Below are 22,575 nucleotides of genomic sequence, written 5' to 3'. Positions count from 1 at the left end.
GCTCTTCCTCAGCCTCTGCAAAGAGGGAAGGCACACAGTAGATGCATAATAGGTAGTTGTTGCATGGATCGATCATTGTGAACAGTTACTTGCTTGCTTCTTTCTTTCCAGACTGTGCACTCTGAGGTCAGGGACAATGTGTGGTCTCATCTTTATAGCTCCCATAACTTCCTACGACCATGGCCCAAGGAAGATCACCCAATTTTTTAAAAAATGAAATAACAGCTATTTAATGTATGCCATTTTTCCAGGAGGAGGAAATTACTTTCAAATCATTCAGACTCCATTAAGACAAAATAGCTTCAGGCGAAGTTGTGGTTATCCCCACCATTGAAGTAATGTATTAAAGAAAGGTTGCTGCTCTGGTTCTTAGCCCCCCAAGGATTCAGTGAGCAAATGAACACCAGTTCACTCATTATCACACAAGAGTGTTTGGACCATTTATTAGTCATCTGTTTCTCTGGCTTAAAACAACACACATCTTACTTTCTCAACGTTTCTGTGGGCCAGGAATCAGAGCAAGAGTCAGAGCTCAGCGGGGGCCTATGCTTGGGGTCTCACAGGGCTACAGTCTGGATGCTGGCCTGGGCTTGGTTTTCATCTGGAGGCTTGACTGGAGAAGTGTCCTCTTTCACGTTCCCTCAGGTTGTTGGCTGAATTCATGTTCTCTAGTTGTAGGACTGAGTCCTGGCCTCTTTTTGGCCGACATGCAGGCTGCTGTCAGCTCCCAGAGGCCACTCGCAGTTCCTAGCAGCTGCCTGCATCTCCCAGAAGCCACCTGCAGTTGGTTGTCACGTGGGCTTCCCCAGCATGGCTGCTTGCCTCATCAAGCCAGCCCAGCACAGGTCACCTTTCCTTAATCCTTGAAAGGGGGAGTTGAAAAGTGGTTTCCGTCTGCTGTCTATTTTCATGAGAAATTATTTTGCTCCTTGCTTTTTTTTCCCCTACATTTGTCCCTGATTTTAAGTCTTCTACAGGGTCACAGCCCGACAGGACCCATTTACCCTTGCAGCCAGCACGGATGCCCTGAGCCATCACTGGCCGTGCTGGCTGGTGGGTGGCTCCGGAGTGCCCAGTTCTACTTTAGGAGCGAGGTGGGTTAAATGGCTTTTTGTGAGCTGCCTTGGAATTTAACTGCAGTTTTGTCATGTTGTTTGTATACGAAAATGTGGTCTTGGGTCTCAGATGACTGGCATGTCCGTGAACTTTTAGCAGGCAAGAGGTCCTTACAGTAGGTTTTTCTGTGGCAGTGGGGACTGTAGAGAATATTATTTGGGGCATATGTTAAAATGTCTCTTTTCAGCCTTTAAGAATTCCTTAAAAAACAATAGAAGTGGCTGGGCATGGTTGCTCACACCTGTAATCCCAGGACTTTGCGAGGGTGAGGTGGGTGGATCACTTGGGGTCGTTCAAGACCAGGCTGGCCAACATGGTGAAACCCCGTCTCTACTAAAAATACAAAAATTAACTGGGTGTGGTGATGTGCGCCTCTAGTCCCAGCTACTCAGGAGGCTGAGGTGGGAGGATTGCTTGAACCCAGGAGGCGGAGGCTACAGTGAGCCGAGATGGTGCCCCTGCACTCCAGCCTGGGCGACAGAGCAAGACTCCGTCTCAAAAAACAAACAAACAATAGATGTAATCTGTGCTCTCCTTTTCTCCTGATTCTGTGAAAATGTGGAGTCTGACTGTCACAAAGCCATAACCAAAAAAGGAACAATTTTGATTATGCCCGGTTTGGAACATTTGAGTTGAATGTTGGCATATTGAGGGGCTGGCTCCGGGGTCAAGTTGGGGTGGCACTCCAGAGTGACAGTGTGTGGTCATGGTATTGGTCTGGCGCCTTCGATGAAAGCAATGCAGGTGGCACTGCCTGTGACAGATGACACATGGACCACGTGGTGTGCTGAAGGGCCAATCCACCCTTCACCCCCTCTGGCACTCTCACACGGTGGGAAGGAATGGCATTGGTCCCGCCTCCTGGGCTGCCTTGTTCTTCGCTGGCTTCCTCCTGTTCCATGCGTACTGTTTTCTTCCGGTCTTTGATTGTTCAGGTGAGCATGTGGGCAGTTGGCCATTTGTTTCCAGATACCTGAAAGGAATTTCGGGTAAATTGAATCGCATTCTCCTCTCTGATAGAGGCTATTCTCTTAGCGCCCACTAGCACGTCCGCTCCACATAAAGAGAAGGCCTCCTCATTAGAAAAGTACAACCAGTACTTGTTGAAGACCGAAGACAGGCAAGGTGGTCAGCCAGGCCAAGAGGCTGTGACATTCCTTTCAGATTAGAAGTCACATTAAAAGTGTGTTCCTTCTGGAGTGAGTGTCTGAAATTCTGGTCACCAGTGAAAAAGTGTGGTTGTGAGTAGAGCAGGAAGACCTACCATAAAATGTGGCGTTTCCTGGTGGGAATTACTTGTGCATGACATGAACTGCGTAGATAATCCCCATGGTAACTACGGATGTGTGTTTTATGTGTGTGTCAGGGCTCTTTGAGAATAAAACAGGGACCGGGGAACAAATAGATCAATATGAAAGGTCTCAGCATTTGCTTACGCAAAGGTGTTATATTAGTTGGATTAAAATATTGTGCTGTAAGGCAAGCATATTGATTTCCTACCAAAAAGGAGAAGGCTGGACCTCGAGAAGCTGGAAGTCCTCATGCTCTGTATTTTTCCCCTTCGGTGTTTCTTACATAGACCAGGTTAGTCCGCCCAAGATCATGTTTTATGGATGCTCTTCCTTTGCTTCAAACTTTTGCTTCCGAATAAAGGTGTAAATCCCTTAGCTGGCCACTGAAGACCCCTAAAGGGGCCACCCTGCTGTGCCCCAAGTCACAGATCACAGGCCAGCGTGCCAGCCTCGCCCGGTTACTGACATGCCACCTGTTGTCCAGTGGGCATGGGTTCCATCTCCCCAGTTAGGTTGTTACCTGTCAAAAGGTAAGGAAGGTGTGAACCGCAAAATTCACTTGCGTTCCTTCCAATGTGTAGCTCCTAACCGTGTGTGCCTAATGTTTTAGATAGCACCAGCTTTTGAATAGCCTGTGAACTACTCCGAAGTCTGTTCTTTGGTACTCACATCAGCTTTTCTGGTAGAGGCTATCGTGTGAGAGAGGGTTGCTTTTCAGTCTGACTTGCCATTGATTCAGACTTAGGCCCAGAGAACTGTCTCAGGACACCGCTGGGAGAGTTAAGGACAGGTCTGCCTGTTACACATCCGTGACTGTTGGCTGTTTTTCTATGTCATATCAAATATGGCTGAATATTGACAGTTTCATAGGGCTCAACCTAATCCCATATAAAAGACGCTTTAACTAGTTAACATGTGGCTGTCACTTACAGCATTTTGGGGCTGTCCTGGCACTGGGGTTGTGGAGTGGAGTACTTGGTGCAGGTAGTGGAGTTTCCTCGGTGTTTTTTGGGTCAGCCCCAGACAAAGTCCTTTGTTTTTACATTTAATTTTGGAAATTTCCAAACATGCACAAATGAGAAAAGCATAATGAAGCCCTGTGTACCCGCCTATCAGCTTCTTCTAGACAGACTCGAGGTGGGCTTGGCTTGTCCTGGGACCCTCATGCCTTCCTTTGTTCTCCCTCTTTGTTGATTTCATTAAGAGATTTTCTTTCCCTTAATTCAGAAGCAGTACATACTCATTATTTAAAAATTGCTGAAATATGGAAGGAACCATTCATAATCTTCTTCTGTCTAGAGACAAATGCCTCACTTCTTCCTGCACTACAATTCTTTGTACACACTTATTTTTATGTTATAATTTTTTTAAAGGATTGCTATAATGTTGTTTTGACACTTTTTCCCTACTTGTATCAGGGACATCGTATCTCTAACGTAACACGTAATCCATCTGCTTTATCTGCCACTTCCTTCCGCATACCCTTTCCAGGCCTCTGCTATCTGTATCCTTTCCACAACTTTCCACCGAAGCCCCAGTTGGGTCCTGCAGCCAAAATTACCCACTTTTCCTCAGTCCCAGATAAAGTTCCTGTTACCTCACAGCCAGCAGGTCTTGGCTAGCAGCTGGCTGGATGGGAAGTGGATGGATTATGCTGATTCACTCCACTGCATGAATAATAATGGGCTTCATTTTTACAGGGATATCATATTTAAGAAGAGGTTGTCACTTAACTCATGACTCCTTTATATTTGTAGGATTTCAGACAGGGTAACAAATAAAGTAAGAATTATCAGGCAGCAGGGAGAATGAGCTTGGTCAAAGTTGAGTCAGTTTGGCACCTGGCAGGGAATAGGGTTTCAGGAATTAGATGACCTGGGTTCAAATCCTGGCTTCACTATTACAAGTTACGTGATGGCAGGCAATATAATCTGCCAGCTACACTCTGCGCTCTTATTCTTACAAGAGGATTAGCAGTTGTGACTTGATTGCTTCCTTGTGAGGATTTAATGCAGCAGTGCATGTGTGTGGTGGCGTGGAGCTGGTGTTGTGTGATGTTGGCTGTTTCTAGTAGGCCCCGTTCACTGTGAGGCTGTTCTTCAGGTCATTTCCTGAGCTGTGCCCCATTGTTCATAGCTTTTCTTTGTCTCCTCTTGAACCAGTGAATTTTCTAGGAGTTCCAAGTTTTTTCACAAAAAAAGTTGCTTGTGATGGTGGGGAGACTGGGGGAGAAGTGAAAATTTCCAGGAGTTTATGGATTAAGGTGTTCCCAGGCCTATGTGTGAATTGGTGGACTGCCTGGGTTTATTAAGGGTTTGTTGAGTGAATAAATGAGTGAGTGGGAAAATATCAGTCTGTGAACGTCCAGTGAAAATTAAGTTAGGTTGGCATGGAACCCTCTGCTTTGCTTTCGTTTGCAATGCTGATTCTCCTTGTGCTTTTTGGAAGAGGAAATATTTAGAAGGAGGGAAAGAAAACTAATTTAACTCCCAGGAAACCTTAGAGGCTCAGAAAATTAAAGTGCCAGTGTTCTAATCTTGAGGGAACTTTGTTTAAAACATTTCTTTTTAAATAAATGAACAAATTTGTTTAAAGAACAAGTTTCTTCTGAGATGTGAGAGCCAGTTCCATAGCCATTTCCAAGGCCTGAATGCGGTGCCGGCAGGGAACTTAAAGCCTGTTTCGTGGAAGCTCCCACTGTGGAGGGCCAGCTCCCTGGTTGGTTCTGGCTCACTGACACTGCACTTGCGAGGCAGCGGAGAGTCTCCCTGCGGACCTGCCCACAGGGTGTGCAGACTGATGTTTTCTTTCCATGCTGCCCAAGTGTGATGAAAAGGTACGTGTCAGGGGAGCCCCGGCTCCGATAGGATAGGATAGGATACCTGTTTTTGTTGTAACACATTTCTGCACTCAGGGCGTGGGCGTCTCTCCTGATGAAGCACTGCCCTCCCGAGTGATGATGGAAACACGTCGAGAGACATCAACTCTCCACTCATCCTGCTGGCTTCAGGAGGAAACGCTTTTCGTGTGTTCTCTGGTTTTTGTGAAGATGTCCTTCATAGCTTTTCCACTGGCTTCTCATTTTTTATGTCAGTCTTTGATTTGGGTAAACAGAATTGGAAGACTTGAGCTGAGTGGAGTAGGTGGTACTCACAGTGACTGTAGCAAAGCTTCGATGAAGGGAAACCCTGGTGACGGGAACCTTGAGCTGATGGGGACTGTCTGCCCTCTGCTTCTGTGAGGCAGAGACAGGTGACCAACAGATTGTAATTGGGATTTAAAAGAAAAATAGTATTATGAGGAATTAATAGCTACTCATGGGGTGATGCTGATGGTTCTTTGCATTTGAAGAGCAGCGAGTTCTGTTTTCTGGGTGTTTCCTAGTACATTGTCTTATGTGAGCCTCACAGCACCTTGCAGTGGCAGGACTGTCCATCCCCATTTTACACGTGTGGAAACGGAGACCTTGACGTTGTGCCTTGTTGAACACAGTGAATTGGGGCCTATGGAAACCTGGACAGGAAGAGTGGTAGGGACCTGAGCTGGTCCCCACAGTGGCATGGGGGCGATGGTCTGATTGGGGTGAAGCGGGTGGGCAGAGGGCGCAGCCCATGACAGAGGTTACCTGTGAGGAGACGGGCTTGGAGAGGGCTTCCTAGACAAGACTGTTGCTTTAGATTTTAATCTGTAACTAGCATCTTTTTATATTTATATTCATTTAGAGAAACAAATTTATTCGTTGGTGACTGAAACCATTCAGTATTCAGCTAATAAGATCTCCTTTGACAGAAAGACCCTCACAAGTTGTTGATGGTCACGGTGACGATTACCTGAGACAAAAGTGGGTGTCCTGTTAGCTTCCTGAATTTCAGGTCATTGGTGATTACTGAGTGCTGTGTGTGCTGTGGTCCTGTCAATACTATTTGGTGCCTGCTAGGTGCCAGGGGCATAGAAGGATGATCAGGATGCAGCCCTTGCCCTGGGGGAGCATCTTGAGGGGGCCGAGTTGAGTCAGTGGGAAGAGCTTGGCCCCCCCGATGAGGCAGGTGTGATGTCACCTGTGCCCCCTACAACAGGGTATAGTGCCATCTGTGCCCTCTTCTGTATTTCACACCCTCTCCCCACTGCCCTCGCCACCATGCCATTCCCCAGAATTTGTTGATCTAATTCAGAGAGCAGTTCAAGGCTTTGGAGGCAGTGAGACTTGAACCCCAGCTGTACCTTTCATTGGTCAAATGCCCTTGGGGACGTTCCTTGGGAGAATGTTATAGAAGTTATTTGATTTGTGCTGGGGCCAGGCATTATTACTTAAAAAAAAACTCCCCAGATGATTCTAATGTGCAAACAGCATTGAGAATTACTGAGTTGTAATCAAGCCTGCGTCTCCTTGTCTCTAGAATGCAAAGTATTGCCTACCTGATAAGGGGGCGAAAAGATGAAGTAAACTATGTAAAGGACTTTCATTTGGCTGGTGCTCCAGGATGTTAGGTGTTTTTAGTCATTACTATTGTTTTCTCATTGAAAACGTGACATGTCATTCTAGACTACACAGCAAATGATGGAAAAGAAGAAAATAACAACAAAAACATGCCTATAATCTCAGTTAATATTTTAGGATTTTACACCCACATACGTACTCATTGGTATTATATTATGTTCTTTTGGACTTGATGTTTTCTCATGACATTAAAAGTTGAAAACGGTTTACTGACTGCAAACCATTTCAGCAACAGATTCACGCTGTAAAGATCGCACTGGGTTCCTTCCTGAGACAGCATTGTCCACTTTCGGCCTGTGGGTTATTTGTTTATTTGTTTGGGCCTCTGCGTGGTGTGAGTGGGTGGGATCCCGGTGCTCCCGAGTTGCTTTAACCTGGCTGAGGCCCGATGCTGTGGTCTTTGCCATGCCTGCATTGGGGCCTCTGTTGGCAGTTGTTCTTGGCTGGGCAACTTCCCCACTGTGCCTGGAAGCTGTTCTGCAGTTGGTGGCTGCTCAGCCCAGGGAATGGCACCTGTGGTAGAGCCTCATGTCCTCTCCTCCCTGCATGTCCCCGCCTCTCCCCACTCTGTCCTCCTGCGGAACCTCTGATCCTTGCCTCCTCCCCACCCCTCTCCCTCCTCCTGCGGAACCTCTGATCCCTGCCTCCTCCCCACCCCTCTCCCTCCTCCTGCGGAACCTCTGATCCCTGCCTCCTTCCGCACCCCTCTCCGTGTAATGTTGCTTTTGCTGTAAGACTTAGAGTGGTGGGCTGTAAACTTTGTCTATGGGACCGCAGAGGTCCCTGGGAACTTCTGCCATCAGCCCTGTTGAGTCAGTAGGCAGAAGCACATGGCGGGGAGGCGGGGCTCTCAGGCTTTCTGATTGTGAAGTCACGGAGGCCTGAAGGACTGAAACCCCTGGTTAAGTCATCACCCTGGCCCTTGGGTCGCCTTGTGCCAGACTCGAGCAGTCACACTGCCTGCAGCTTGTGGATTTTAGAAGAGTGTAAAGTGTCTTTATAACCAAGGCCTCCAGCTCTATATATGGAAGTGCCCAAATGGCTCTGTGCCTTTGTACTTCTTGATGGAAGGCCACCTTTTTTCCCCCATGAAAGTAGTGGCCTTTTGAGACAGACCTTTTCTTTGTCCCACACTCTCCTTCTGGACCCTAGTGCTCCAGGAGTGTATGTTCATTGCCTTGCACCCACCCCCACCCCACCACTCTGTGCTTTCCAAGAATAAGGACTGGAGGTTTGCCCATTTCTCTTAAACCCCAGCTGTCACAGTGCTTTGCACATAACAGGCATGGGTTCAGTCACTTTGGGTGGAATTTAGTTATATCCTCAGCATGTCACTAGCTGCCTGGGGTTAGCCAGATGCAGACCCCAGGGCCTTTAAAAGAGTCCAAGCTCAGAAGTCGTATTTCATTGTAGTCAGAGCCTCTGCCCAGTGAGACTGGGGCCTTGCACCATGCCGTTGTTTCTTTCTCTGCCGCTTACAGCACAAGTGGACGATTGTTTTTTTAAGCTGCATAATTTTGAACCACCCCTCCTATCCTCATACTTTTGATTCTTTGATTTACTCTCTCCAATTCAATTTTCTTATGGTCGTGGAGCTCATTTAGTCTTTTTTTTTTTTTTTTTTTTTTTTTTGAAACAGGATCTTCCTCTGTCACCGAGGCTGGAGTGCAGTGTGTGATCACGGTTCACTGCAGTCTTGATTTCCTGGGCTCGAGCCATCCTCCTGGCTCAGCCTCCTGAGTAGCTGGGACCACAGATGCATACCACAGTGCCCGGCTAATTTTAAATTTTTTGTAGAGATGATGTCTTGCCATGTGGCCCAGGCTGGTTTCGAATGAGCCCATGTAGTCTTTTTTTTTGAGACAGATTTCGCTGTTGTCACCCAGGCTGGAGTGCAATGGCGTGATCTCGGCTCACTGTAACCTCCGCCTTCCAGGTTCAAGCAATTCTCCTGCCTTAGCCTCCCGGGTAGCTGGGATTACAGGCGCCTGCCACCATGCCCAGCTAATATTTGTATTTTTAGTAGAGATGGTGTTTCACCATGTTGGCCAGGCTGGTCTCCAACTCCTGACCTCAGGTGATCCACCCACCTCAGCCTCCCAAAGTGCTGGGATTACAGGCGTGAGCCACTGCACCTGGCCGAGCTCATGTAGTCTTTAGTGACGCTTTGCACAGTGAAAGGTATTCTCTGCCTGTACTCCCCGTAGGTGAACATGCCTTCTGCAATGCAGAATGACTTTGGAAAGATTGTATGTGTTTTTTTTATGATAAAAATAAAATAGAATTTTTAAAGAGAATTTTGAAAAGTATTATGAGAGTGAATAGTAAAATTACTGCTATTAATATTTTGATATACTTTTTATCTGGCATTTAAAGAATACATATGTACTTTGTTTATCCAAAAATATATACTTTTGTAGTATTTTTCTGTGAACCTGTCATGAACATTTCTTCATTGTCCATACATAGTCTAGAAAGACATTCTTAATGGCTACATTATTTTGTCATATTTTATTACAAGTTATTCATAATTTTTCCTACTCTTGGACAGGAAGGGTTTTTCTCATTTTTTCCACTTCTCTTAGTGACATCCTGTTAACATCCAGAATGATGTTAAAGTGTATTCAACATTTGTGAGCATGTTACTCACGATTTTCCCAATTATGCTAGTCTCTATTTGTCAGTCTTCTATACATTGTACATGAATTGAATGTTTATGAATAGGGGTTTTCCCTTTGATATGTACTAAACTTGTTAAGATCAATCCTCCCATCTGCTCCCTGCCCCTCACGCCCAAATTGGCAGTAGCTTCTGATGACAGGAGAAAGACTGTGGTCTACCATTGTACCAGGCTCAGTTCACCTGGGATCAGTGAGTGCATGTTAGGTCAGTTATGACCTGTCCTCTCATGGTCTTAGGCACTGACCACCGTTAATTTCCTTTTCCGTTCTGAGTCTCTGCCTGTTAAGGGACCTCCATTGCTCCTTCTCAAGACCATGTTCAGTTCTGTCTCTTTCGTACCTCTTTTTTTGTAACACCATGCCTACCTCCTTCCGTCTCCATCCTTAGTGTCTGCCAGTCCCATCTGATATGACTTGTTTTTCAAAATGTAAGTTCTTGCACCTGGGCCTCCTAACATCTGGGGGGAAGTGGACCCTGCTTTGAGATCACTTCCTTCCACACAGGTTTTGCCCTTGTCATTGAGACTCCACGTCCTCTCTCATCGTGGCCAGCATCCCCTTCTCCCACCTGTGGCTGCAGCTCACTCAGCTGTGCGAGCCCTGCCCCCTCTGTGCACACTCAGTCTGGAACACTCCTTGACTGCTGGGCAGCTGCCCACATGCCAGCCATGAGGTTGGCCAGCCAGTCTTGTTGAGGAAAGCTGAAAAGACGCCATTGACTATGCCCACCCATTCGTGATATCCTATAATAGTGCTACCACCCTAGTAAAGACAGAGATTCCTTAGCCTGGTACAAACATAGACCACAGTCTTTCTCCTGCAAGGGTGAAAGATTTTCCTCTGGATGGCTCCCGCCACGTGCCTGGAGAAAGGGGTCAACTGGGGCCTGGCCATTCTGAAGGCCACTGAAAGGGGAAGCTAAAAGTGTTGGCTTCTTAAAGATCCCAAGATGAAGATTTTCTTGAAGGAAGGGCATTTCCGAGTGTAGCATAACAGCTTGCTTTTGACTCCTCCTGGCCCCCAAGGAAGCCATTAAGCTGGAATGTATCAGTGGTGGAATGATCTGTTAAATTCAAGGGTGAAAACATCACACCATTCACCCTGCTCACTTGTATCAGAAATCTTTAAAATAGAGCATAAGAGAGTCTTTATCTCAAATTCTGACCCATTGGGTCATTTTACTCCTGGCATTATGTGGTGGTTACTAGAATAGAATGCAGAGTTAGAATTCCTGTGGGAAACTTGCTTTTCTGAGGATACCCCTCAGGTAAGTGTTCTTTGATAATAAATGACAGGGGGCAAGATGGATCCGAGACCCTTGGGGTTGCAGGATTTCCATCAAACCCTCAAATAAAAGGAGGCGTCGACTGTTGTATAAATTCCTCCCCACCTAATTTCCAGGTAATGCTCTCAAAGTATTCTGGCAACTTTCTGTGTAATCCCCAACAGCAGGAAGTCTCTACCAACCTGACTTTGCTTGCTGGGGTTGGAATGGTTAGGCTAAGTCTGTGCAGAGTAGCTTCGTGCAGCCTCACTGTTGGTTGAACAACCAGCTTTGGAGTCCTGACATGAATGTAAGAGCTGGTATAATGTGTACAAAATGCTGACAGATAAAACCACTTAGAGAACAGGTTTTTGCATTACTTCCAAGGAGACAGGATATTTCTTAAAATAAACCCAGGACAGAGTAAGTGTCTCATTTTCTCCTACCCTGGGAAGTAGGAATGAACACCTAGCCTGAGATATTTACATTCTCCAGATTATCAGCCCTGGGCTTCTCAGCAGCAGTTGGCTGCATCTTTGTTCCACTGTCTTCCAAAGGAATTGAGTTTGCCCTCTCCCTAGATAGTGAGCAATACTTAAGAAGTAACCAAGGTAAAAGTAATCTCCTGTAGGGGTCCCAGCTGTCCCCACCCCACCCCACTGAGACCCAAGCCCTTCCCTCCCGCACTTCCCTGGGCTTGGTGCGGGGGAAACAGGCCAAGAACTATACCCGAATAAAACGGGCCGCTGCGTGCCTATTCAGGGGAAATGAGCTGCAGCTGTGCACCGGTGTCTCACCAGAAAGTCCCTTTTCACATTATGTTAGAAAACCATTATCTGTATCTAAGCTTACAGTAATTTAATAACCTGCCCCTTCATTTTGAAGGGGGTGCAGAGGTCCCCCCAGCATAAGTTGCTTGGTTCTTTGAGTGGGTTTTCAACTGGCAGCAGTGATCTGTGCTGTGGTTACATACGTGCATGTGTGCACATAGGCTTTGCATCTGCACACCTCCATGGGCGTCATTTGTCCTCTTATGCGAGCAGCCGGCTCACATTCGCCTTCCGTTCTACAGAGGCCCAGAACTATGTAACTGGAGTGTGTCTGGGCTCTGGTGCGCTCCTTGCCAAGAATCCGTTTGGTTACTCTTGTGGCTTTGGTTCTGCCTAGGACAACAGCACGCTTTTGAGAAAGGAGTGCAAACAGGGAACAGCCCTCCTGAAAAGCCCAGGACAGAGAAAGGCAGGGCGACCCCTTCTCACCTTCTGGGCGCGCTTGGGTTATGTTATCCTGTGAGGCCTAGGAAAGAAAATGCTATTGAGTAGCATTGTCTTTCCCTTGCACTTGGCCTTTGGTGTTTTATGGAGAGAATCTGCTTATTCTTGAGCAGAAGTGACATCTGGGAGAGGCTGGGAGCAGGCAGGCACTGTCTGTGCATCCCCTAGCCACATTTCCCAGCCAGATCCGAAACAGGAGCTTTCACACCCTGTTTCTCTTCAAGGCTCCGTCTACTTAAACGACTCCCCTCCCTGCCAAAAGGGATATTGAGAAGTGACTTTGCAGCAATTTTTGCACATCTCGCAGCACAGGCTTTTCAGCCGAGGGCTATGTTGCAATGTTGCATTTTCCCTTCCAGCTTACTATCCACACAATTGTTTACTAAACGCTTTGTTGTGCTTTGCAATTTGACTTGAATAAATCTGGATAATTCCCCAAAAGGAAGAAAAGAAAAAGGCATTTCCAGGAGAAATCACCCCCTGAGCCTGCAGATCCTGGGGTCCCAGCAGCACTAGGTCCTTGGTTCCTGCTCCTCCTCCTCCCTAGTGCCACTCGGAGGCTCTCACGTAACTGCCCAGGAAGCCGCGGGCATCCCTGTCTTGCTGAGACGCCTCAGAACTGCTCTGGCACGAGAGCTTGCTGAAGCAGTCCCTTGTGTTGCTGAAAGCAACCTGGGAAGCCATCCATCTCTCTGCTTGCTCTTCCCTTGGCCTCAGGGGCCCTTTTCCTGCTCTTCTCAAACTCTGGGGTCTGATTTTCCCACTCCATCACTGTTCCACAAGCCGCGCTCCCTCCTCATTTCCTCCCCACTTTGCCCCACCTGCTACACCATGATATCATTTCCTTCCTACCTGTGATACCACCGGAACCCCAGAGGAGGACTGCGCCTGCAGTGCCCGTGACCCTGTTTGACACTTGGCTCTCGAGCTGTTTTCCCCATCTATGTAACAAAGGGATAGGATGAGATGATTTTTATTCCCCATTCTAGCTCAAAATTTTATGAGTCTTGAGATTATTCTCTTCCCTTGGCCTGTCAGATAAAACAGAGCAGGCACCACCCCCAGTTGCTCCACGACCTGGAGCTGATCAGTGATGCGACCATTGCCGAGGGGCCCTGAGCTGCAGTGTGGGGAGGCCCTGCTGCACTGCGCCCGCCCGGCAGCTGAGGGTGCAAAGGTGTGGGCAGGCAGGAAAGTGTTCAAGTGGTTAGGCACAGACTTTTCTAGAATTGTTGTCTCAAGTGATTTAATTGCAGCTAAGTTAGATCAATAAATACCAACTGATGATCAACATGAATAATTGGTGATTTTTTGTGTGTACCTTAGTAGCCAAAAGTCATGACAATAGCATATCTGTGCACACACTGTTGTTTTGTCTTAGATTTTTAAAATAAACTCTGTTTTAGGATAGTGTTAGATTTACAGAAGAATTGTGAAGAGTATAGAGCTTGCATGTGCTCCTCACCGTTTCCCATTAGGAATGTGTATCTTACGTTGGTGGGTATGTTGGTTACAATCAATATTGATGTGCTGTCACTAACTGACACCCATATTTGATTCAAGTTTCCCTCATTTTCCCCAGGTGTCCTTTTTCTGTCCCAGGATCCCATACAGGATCCCACATTGCATTTAGTCCTCACGTCTCCTTAGCTCCTCTAGGCTCTGACATTTCTCAGACTTTCCTAGTTTTTGATGACCTTGACAGAACCAGTTAGGTATTTTGTAGAACAGGATGTGTCTGGTGGTTTTCCCCTGGTTAGCCTGGGGCTGTGGGTTTTTGGGGGAAAGACCGCGGAGATGAAGTGCCCCTCTCATCACATCACTCTGCCAACATGACTGTCACTGTTATTGGCCTCGGTCACCTGCCACAGGCAGTGGTCCTCGGGTTTCTCCACTGAAGAGTTTATCTGTTTTCCCACCCCCACCCTTCCATCCTGGACTCTGTGAAAGGAAGTCTCTTCCCTTCAGATGTGGGGAGCAAAGCTCCCCCTTTTTGAGGGTGGCTGCTGGCCTGTCCTTGCCAAGGGCTCACCTGTCGCATCTGGTTGGGCAAGGTGGGCCCGTAGGTTGGAGGAAAGCAATCTCAGAGCCATCTGACAAGGCGCAAGGTGTCCTGGGCCCTAATGGGGCATGTCCCATGTGAGGGTGGGATGGAGGAATACATGTCCTCTCATGATAAGTGCCCAAGAGCATATCAGATATGCATATATATCATATACCACAGAGCACATCGGGCTGACATTTCAGCCCAGAAGAAAAGTGCTTCGTGTAGTAGTAACAATGACGAAAAGCCCTCACTTGTAATAACTCAACATTTTTCTGCTTCGACCTACCTCTGTGTTACCTTAAAAGTGAAAACAACTTGCTCCTTGCCCTCAGGGGGTCCTAGAAAGATCCAAAAAAACATTGTTGTTGCTATTCAGGGCCTCTGAGTTTTAATAATTTAACAATTTAGTTTAGTAATTAAATTAAGATATGGTTTGGTTTGCCTTCTATTACAGCATACTTGAACTAACACTTTGTTTTTCCTGGTGTATTATCTGATGACTGAGTGTAGGAACAATGTCATTAATGTGTGTTTCCTCTACTGCATAATTTCCACCCATGGAAGAGCCTTCATTAAGAGGACCTGATACAAATGTGGAAGCTCAGAGACCTCGAAATGAAGTCATCTGTATCTGTTGGCCTGCTGGGATAATTCTGTATGTGCTGGTGAAACTGGAGAAGTCTGCGTGCTTCTGAAAACTGATGGTGGAATTCTATGAATTAAAGCGTTTTAGCAGGAAATGATTATGGAGGACCTGATCACTGTCCGTGTTTCCATAATGTGATAAGATTAGAGTAATGGGTGAAATGAGGAGCAATCAGGAAACATCTTTGTTCTTTTTCAACAGCTCTGAACAGCAACATGGGGTGCAAAGTCCTGCTCAACATTGGCCAGCAGATGCTGCGGCGGAAGGTGGTAGACTGTAGCCGGGAGGAGACGCGGCTGTCTCGCTGCTTGAACACTTTTGATCTGGTGGCCCTCGGGGTGGGCAGCACGCTGGGTGCTGGCGTCTACGTCCTGGCTGGAGCTGTGGCCCGTGAGAATGCAGGCCCTGCCATTGTCATCTCCTTCCTGATCGCTGCGCTGGCTTCGGTGCTGGCTGGCCTGTGCTATGGCGAGTTTGGTGCTCGGGTCCCCAAGACAGGCTCAGCTTACCTCTACAGCTATGTCACCGTTGGAGAGCTCTGGGCCTTCATCACCGGCTGGAACTTAATCCTCTCCTACATCATCGGTAGGTCCCAGGGCCCGGAGCTCGTGCCCTCTACCACTTTTCTGTTTGTTCCCACCTCCAAAGTGTGGGCGGATGCCCCACAGGGAGGTCATTCTTGTTAACACTAGAGGTACAGAATTAATAGGATGTTTCTGATTCATTTAAAAATATTTAGTTTCTTTTAGTATGTTTTTAAATTACTAGAGTAAATGCATCACTGATAGAGAAAAATTGGGAAAATAAAGAAAAGCACGAAGAAGAAAGTAGAAATACCCTGCCTGACAATGTGGAGAAACTAATTCTCTCATTCATTCATTCATTCTTCTAATAAATGTTTATTGAGTACCTGCTCTGTGCTGGGCGTTGTGCTAGATACTAGGGATCCCATGAAGGCATAAGACACTCTCTGTTCAGAAGTTTACTGTCCACAGATACAACTATTGTTAACATTTTTGTGAATTTAAATGTGTATTTTTGTACAGTATATCTCTTTATAAAACAATATATAGTAAACATTTCTCATATCATTAGCTATTTTTCCACAGTAACATTTCTAATGCTTACCTACCATTGCATAGATTTATATACACAGCGTAATGTATTGGTGTCTTTATGGGATGTTTAGATTGTTTCCATTATGTTGTTGCTGTTGTTATTAACAGTTAATTACTTTATGTCTTTGGGCTTAGCCATGATTCTTTTCCTTAAAACTGTCTAAGGAGCAGAATGGCTCTCGGTGGGTCTGCATGTTTTTAAGGCCTTTGTTGACTGTGATCCTTCACGTAGCCAGGGGCCCCTTTCCCTGCAGTGTGGGCACTGGGCATCGGCCTGTAACACAACCACCCAGCAAATAAGGAAGCAAATGTAGAAAATCTTTCCAGTTTGCCAGGTAAACACGCTTTGCTTCTCTTTATGCTTTTTTGTATTTTGATTACAACTGAAGTTGAACACATCAACTTAAAAGAAACAAAAACCTAAGTCTCAGAAGCAAAGGGTACAAATGGCCACTCAACATGCCATTTATTTTTTTCTCAAACTTTTTGGTAATAGCGAAAAAACAGTAAGAACTGGTAAGTTGAGCCATGTGGGTCCTGCCTTGCTTCTGTGTCAGCTCCCACTGGACCCTACCACACCCTCCCTGCCACACATGCTGCCTGTTGGGACCCTTGCAGCCCTGGGCTCCCCGCAGCCCTATCTCTGCATGGGGGTACCACTCCCCCTTCACCAGGCCAGCTGGCGGAGGGCACACACTCACACTCTGAGTAGCCCCATCTCTTTCTTTCCAGCAGCTGCAGTATCTGCTGAGAGCCAACATAGCTTAGTCTTCTGGGTTCTAAAATAAAATTCATCATGTTTTCTTTCAATGCCACATCAAAACTTACAACCACACATGGTTCTCACAAGCTGAAGTCTCTCACTGGGAATGTAGCTATTGTAAATGGACCATTATGTTTCCAGAGGATTTACCTGAGCATAAAATATACATTGAGCATGAAGTGCTTGCAGCTTCTAGACCAACAAATGTAAGGCTCTGCCAGAGTGCCGTTTGCTTGTGTGAAACCATTTGCATGCATTATAAAAATGTATTCTCAGCCTTAGCTGCTGGGAAGGGCAGTTTTTCCAGCAAACATTTTTTTAAAAGGCATAATTCAGAAACTGGGAGTGGGTAGGCTGGGAAGAAAGGCTGGGGTAGCCCCTCTCACTGAGCAGGACAGGGTTTGGGAGCCACATTTGCCATAAGCCAGCCGCTTTGGGGGTGACAGGGAGATGGTGAGACCATTTTTACAGAATTCATAATAGATTGGCTGCTCAGGAGGAAGAAATGTGGTTAAACTTCTGAGTTGTTGGAAAGATACGTACTTATCATAAGACCAAATAGTGAAAGTGAATGTCTGCAGATCACTCTGGCAACATGCTGTGGATAATTAGGACCATGGTCACCGACAAGGCCCCCTTTGAAAATAAAGGAAAATGCTCTATGAAAATGCTGGAATTTTAGCGACATTTCCTGAGAAACACCAATGGAAACACATTCTGACTCTCTTTAGAATTATGTGAGAGGAGAGAATGACAGTGAAAGACAGCAGCCAACTATTGTTGGCATTTTGAGTGCTGCCCTATTGGTGTTCTTCGGCGCTGGAGAGTGCAGGCTGAGGGGAGAACGAGGAGGGCTGGGGTCTGTCCGCGGTCCTGCACTCTGGGGATGCTGTGGCCTCCGAGTCAGGTTCAGGCAAAAAGTGGCAGAGGTGGCTGATGCCAACTCTGAGGTGAGCAAGTGGCTTTGTCCCTGAGATGGGGTTCAGCCCCTTCAAGGACCTCCTGGGGCCCCTCTTCTTGCTGGGAGAAGAATTATGGTGCAGGCACCATCATCTCTGCTGCCAAGGGGTTCCTATAAAAGAGGCTTCCTAAGCAGCATTCCTCCAGACTGCCAGCTACACCCCAGGAGTGCATTATGAAATCGATTTTTCGTGAGTTGTCATCAATGTTTACTTTTTTTAATGAAACAAAGTAGGTAGCATTAAATATTATCAGAGTGCCTCTCAGGTGGTAAGAGTAACACTCGTTTTGCCAACTTTTTATTCGGATATATACATTTGATAGAATACACCTGTGCATATTGGGTGGGATGTGAAATGCATTCCTCTGTAGGCCCTAGAAGCCTTCTCGCACTTAGCACTAGTTGACCGTCACTTCTGGCTCAGCATACACTGTGGTCTGGCTGCTGCTGCCAGATTCCAGTGCACCATTGGTGACTCCTGCAATGATGTTATCAACATGGAGCTCCACTACAAATACCTGGCTAACAGTTGTCCTCACATCTTCTCTGTTGTGTGTGCTTTGTGGCAGGTACTTCAAGTGTAGCGAGGGCCTGGAGCGCCACCTTCGACGAGCTGATAGGCAGACCCATCGGGGAGTTCTCACGGACACACATGACTCTGAACGCCCCCGGCGTGCTGGCTGAAAACCCCGACATATTCGCGGTGATCATAATTCTCATCTTGACAGGTAAAGCCCACACTTAAAAAGAGATCAGGTCAGAGTGATGGGCAAAGGTTCGGTGAGAGGCTCCTGTTAAGTTCCTTTCTTTACTTATCTCTTTAACCATAATCCCCATTTCTTTTTGTTTTGTTTTTGTACTTCATGCAGGCATCTTTATTTGTCCCTGTCTTCACTACTTCTTATAGATTCAGAAAGGGCCGGCCTGCTTCATAGCTGTTGAATTGTGTGCCATTTCATTAAAAGAGAATCTTAGGTGTTCAGCCTAGCTGTTTGTGGAATAAGATTTTGTCTGCACTGCAGGCTTTTTGTATGAGTGTACTGGGAATAAAAATTCTTTTGACTCAGTGGATGACCATTTGGAAAGCAAAGCTGTCATTCATCAGCCAGGAAAATGTGGAGGAATGAGCTCCGTCTGGAACACTAATGTGTGCCTGGGGCGTCTGAAGACGACTTGGATGGTTTTACACCTAACAACCATCAAAACACCCTTTCAGTAAATAAGTTTCATGACAGAGTTGTGGTTACAGAATTTGAAAAATCCCAGAGACTGCCTGAACACAGCTGATGGCAACTTCTTGCTAGTGACATTTGTGCGTGTCTTGGCCAGTGCAAAGCGAGTTTTGCTCTGTGGGGCTCCATAAACATGAAGCTGAAATGCAGATGAATTCTCATTTGGGGTTAGAAAATCTTGGATGAGTTTTAAAAATGACATGCCTTATTTTACACACCACATAATTGAAATAACTTCACTCAGGCTGGTCTCAGCAGTATTTCTGGTCCAGCTGGCAGAAACATGCATCAGAAAGTAAGTCTGCACTAGTGAGATTTCATTTTAATAAACCTGAGAGGGAGGGACACTAAAGAAAAAATACATCGTTGTGTGTTGAGGTGTTCTTGTGATTAATTACACAATTCTCTTCTAACATCTGTACTTTATAATTCAATCTCAAAAGTACAGCAGTTTTATTTTATTTTATTTTATATTTGAGACAGAGTCTTGTTCTGTCGCCCAGGCTGGAGTGCAGTTGCACGATCTTGGCTCACTGCAACCCCTACCTCCTGGGTTCAAGCGATTCTCACACCTCAGCCTCCCAAGTAGCTGGGATTACAGACACGCACCACCACACCCAGTTAATCTTTTATATTTTTAGTAGAGATAAGGTTTTGCCATATTGGCCAGGCTGGTCTGGAACTCCTGACCTCAAATGATCTGCCTGCTTCCCAAAGTATTGGGATTACAGGTGTGAGCAACTGCACCCAGCCAGTTTTTATTTTAAAACTATGAGAGGTGTCCATGGCAGAGCAGTGGTCTCAAATCCTGGCTGTGTTCGAGTGGTACCAACCCCTTCTGTGCCACTTTTGTTGCCCAGCAGAGAGTTCAGCTATGGAAGTACCTGAATGACCTCTTCACCCTAAGGTGGTGCTGGGGCATGTGCCTCAAAGGCAGTGCTGTCAGAGGTTCCTGGGCATCTTTATTACTTAGTTTTCTTTAAAAAAAAAAAAAATGTGAGTTTGCAAGCTAGAGCTAGCCTAGCTCAGATGTGATTTTATATGCACTGAGTCCGATGAGGAACCATGTGTGTTAGTGGTTCCAGAACCATAGCTAGTTGTTATTGTTAATATCACTAACATCCCAAAGTCAACCAGAATAATTTCCTCTTCTGAAAAATGCCCATTCTCCCAGGAAACTATGCAAAGTCTTTCTTCCTGGAATTGTTCCTGGAGGTTGTTTCCCAGCAACGCATCCTTTTAGTGAGAGGGAGCGGCTTGGTGTGCGGGTCCAGGCTTTCCCCTCCCTATGAGAGGGGCTCATGCTCCAGATCTCTGCCGTTCTCAGGTGCCCCTTGGGTGGGCTTCTCAGTTCCCAAGGGTATCTGGAGGTCACCTAGGAGGGCCTGGGAAGCACCCACAACCTTGGTGATTTAGACCTCTGATCTCTGCCCCCAGAAAGATCATTAATCCACCCCATTCCCAGAGGCTCACAGAGGTCTGCAGAGGCTCGATGCACTTGAATTCTTTTTCAATCACCTTCTTATCCCCATCCAGGAAGGACCTTCCCAGTTTGTGGTTAACACTCAGACAAGGTTTTGTGTCTATGTGCTTTTTCAGGACTTTTAACTCTTGGGGTGAAAGAGTCGGCCATGGTCAACAAAATATTCACTTGTATCAACGTCCTGGTCCTGGGCTTCATAATGGTGTCAGGATTTGTGAAAGGATCGGTTAAAAACTGGCAGCTTACGGAGGAGGATTTTGGGAACACGTCAGGCCGTCTCTGTTTGAACAAGTGAGTTGCTGCTTCTGACCATTTTTCTTATTTGACATTTAATGACATAGACTTGTGTGGGGGATATAACTGGCTAGGATGGCATGTGCTTTTAAAAAACATTATTTGAGTATATTTTGTTAATTGCTTTGTTTTGTGTTTTTGCAGTGAAGTAGCTGAGGGTATTTTGTATGTATCAAGTTTGTGTGAAGGTTTATTCCCCTGAAATGGAAAGACTATTGTATGACAAGAAAGACTGAGGAAAAGAAGATCATCACCCTAATTCCAAATTGTGTATCATTCAGGATTCTTGTCAGACTCATTAAATGATCCCTCTTTCCCCAGATTCTGTTTGATGGCCAACTTTGGAATTTTGTGTTCAGAAAAGATTTTTCTCTGCAGTGCTATGGTGACCTCACTTCACCTTTAAATACCTTCCTATTAGATTAATAACGTAGAGGGAAGAGAAATAGGTGAAACTTTTTTTGAAGGTTTTCAGAATGACTGAAGTGTCAGAATGTGAGCACACCAGTCTTTCACCGACATTTGACTTGTGCTGCTCCAGCCCTGGCGACAGTGGCCCCATCACCCTCATGTCTCTGATGCAGACATCCAGAACTGGAGGTGACAGCTCCACCCTGTGCCATCTCAAGTCTCTCGCCCAGCCCTCATTGAAAGCTCAGATAACCTAGGAAAAAAAAGCCAAACAGTCATAACATATCTTTTTTTATCTTTTTTGTCAGATCTCCATGTAATTCTTTAGGTCCCAGGATGGAGAACGGGGACTTGGATTTTGTGTGTGATTCTTCATTAAGACTGAAGGTTGAAACTGCTATGATAAAGAGACCCCCTCCAACTGCCACAATGGAGTGTGGCTTTAAAGAGATGTTTCCAGTCCTGAAATGAGCAGTCCACGTTGGCTGGCCAGCTTTGCCACAGGCCTCTGTGGACCTAGACATCTTCTGTCTTGCTCCATCTTCCCCCAGGACATTGTCCTCATCTACCTGGTCAGAGCTGGCTGTAGGCACAAGCATGACCCAGCTCTTCCAGAAGGGAAAAGAGAGCGTAGAGGAGAGTGCTCAGGGCTGTTCAGGACAGACCAGAAGACACACAGACATTCCATTGGCAAGAGTCCACTGGGGGCCACATCGAGCTGCAAGGGAGGCTGAGAAGCATTATCTCACATTGGGAATCTTAGCAGTCACGTATGCCTAGTTGGTCACTGGTTCAGGGCCAGGTGCCCAGCCATATCGCCCAGTATTGTTACCAGTGGGCAGGCATTGATGTGTGACTACTTGAATGGAAACCGGAACCATGGCATTCGGTGCACGAAACTTCACTAACACTAATATTTTGTGGTTAGCAGTTCTAATAAAACTGCTTTCCTAAACTCTGTTAGGGAGAACTGAGGACTTTGAATATGTCATTGCAAGCATTTCAGAGTCATATTTATGCCAAACTTATGGGTGCCCATTAATTTAGGGTGGAGTAAAGCCAATTCCAAATATGCTTTGAAGTAACATAGTAGCCTTTGAAAACTCAGAGCATATTTGACCGGTTGCTATTTATAGGTCAGGAATGAAATATATAGGGCACCTCTTGTTAACTGGTTGCCAATCGAGATTTAATTTTATTATTTTTATGAAGAGATTGTTTGTGCCAGCCGATGGTATTTACTTTCACTGGTCATCCTCACGCTGGTACCCTAGTAATGATGAGCTAGCTGTACCGGCCCCCAGACAAAGCAGCATTTGTTGCCCCAATCCCTGATCACAGGTGGGGCACCCTTAGCTACATCTGACGGCCTCACTGCCAGGGCCCAGCCCCCTGACCACGGGGACGGCAGGTGATCGGCCATGTTAGGAGGTGGAGTTCTGCAGGACTGGAGCCTCCTTGGCATGCGCTATCATGTTGTTAAAGTATCTAAGCA

General features: G+C 46.3%; 1 protein-coding gene across 2 annotated transcripts in view; it reads left to right on the top strand.

Moving 5' to 3' along the window:
- The window catches only part of SLC7A1 (solute carrier family 7 member 1), an 86,052-nt gene that overhangs the window by 44,268 nt on the left and 19,209 nt on the right, over positions 1-22,575 (top strand). For both annotated transcript variants that reach the window (XM_024230834.3, XM_024230833.3), the window contains exons 3-5: positions 15,020-15,403; positions 18,230-18,388; positions 20,492-20,666. In XM_024230834.3, coding sequence (XP_024086602.1) covers positions 15,034-15,403; positions 18,230-18,388; positions 20,492-20,666 — 704 coding nt within the window. In that variant the 5' untranslated portion in view covers positions 15,020-15,033. The remainder of the gene's footprint in view (positions 1-15,019; positions 15,404-18,229; positions 18,389-20,491; positions 20,667-22,575) is intronic.

The sequence above is a fragment of the Pongo abelii genome, chromosome 14 (assembly GCF_028885655.2).
Source record: "Pongo abelii isolate AG06213 chromosome 14, NHGRI_mPonAbe1-v2.0_pri, whole genome shotgun sequence".
NCBI classification, from domain to species: Eukaryota; Metazoa; Chordata; class Mammalia; order Primates; family Hominidae; genus Pongo; species Pongo abelii.
The sequence above is the reverse complement of the archived record's forward strand: the minus strand, read 5'-3'. Positions and strand labels throughout refer to the sequence as shown.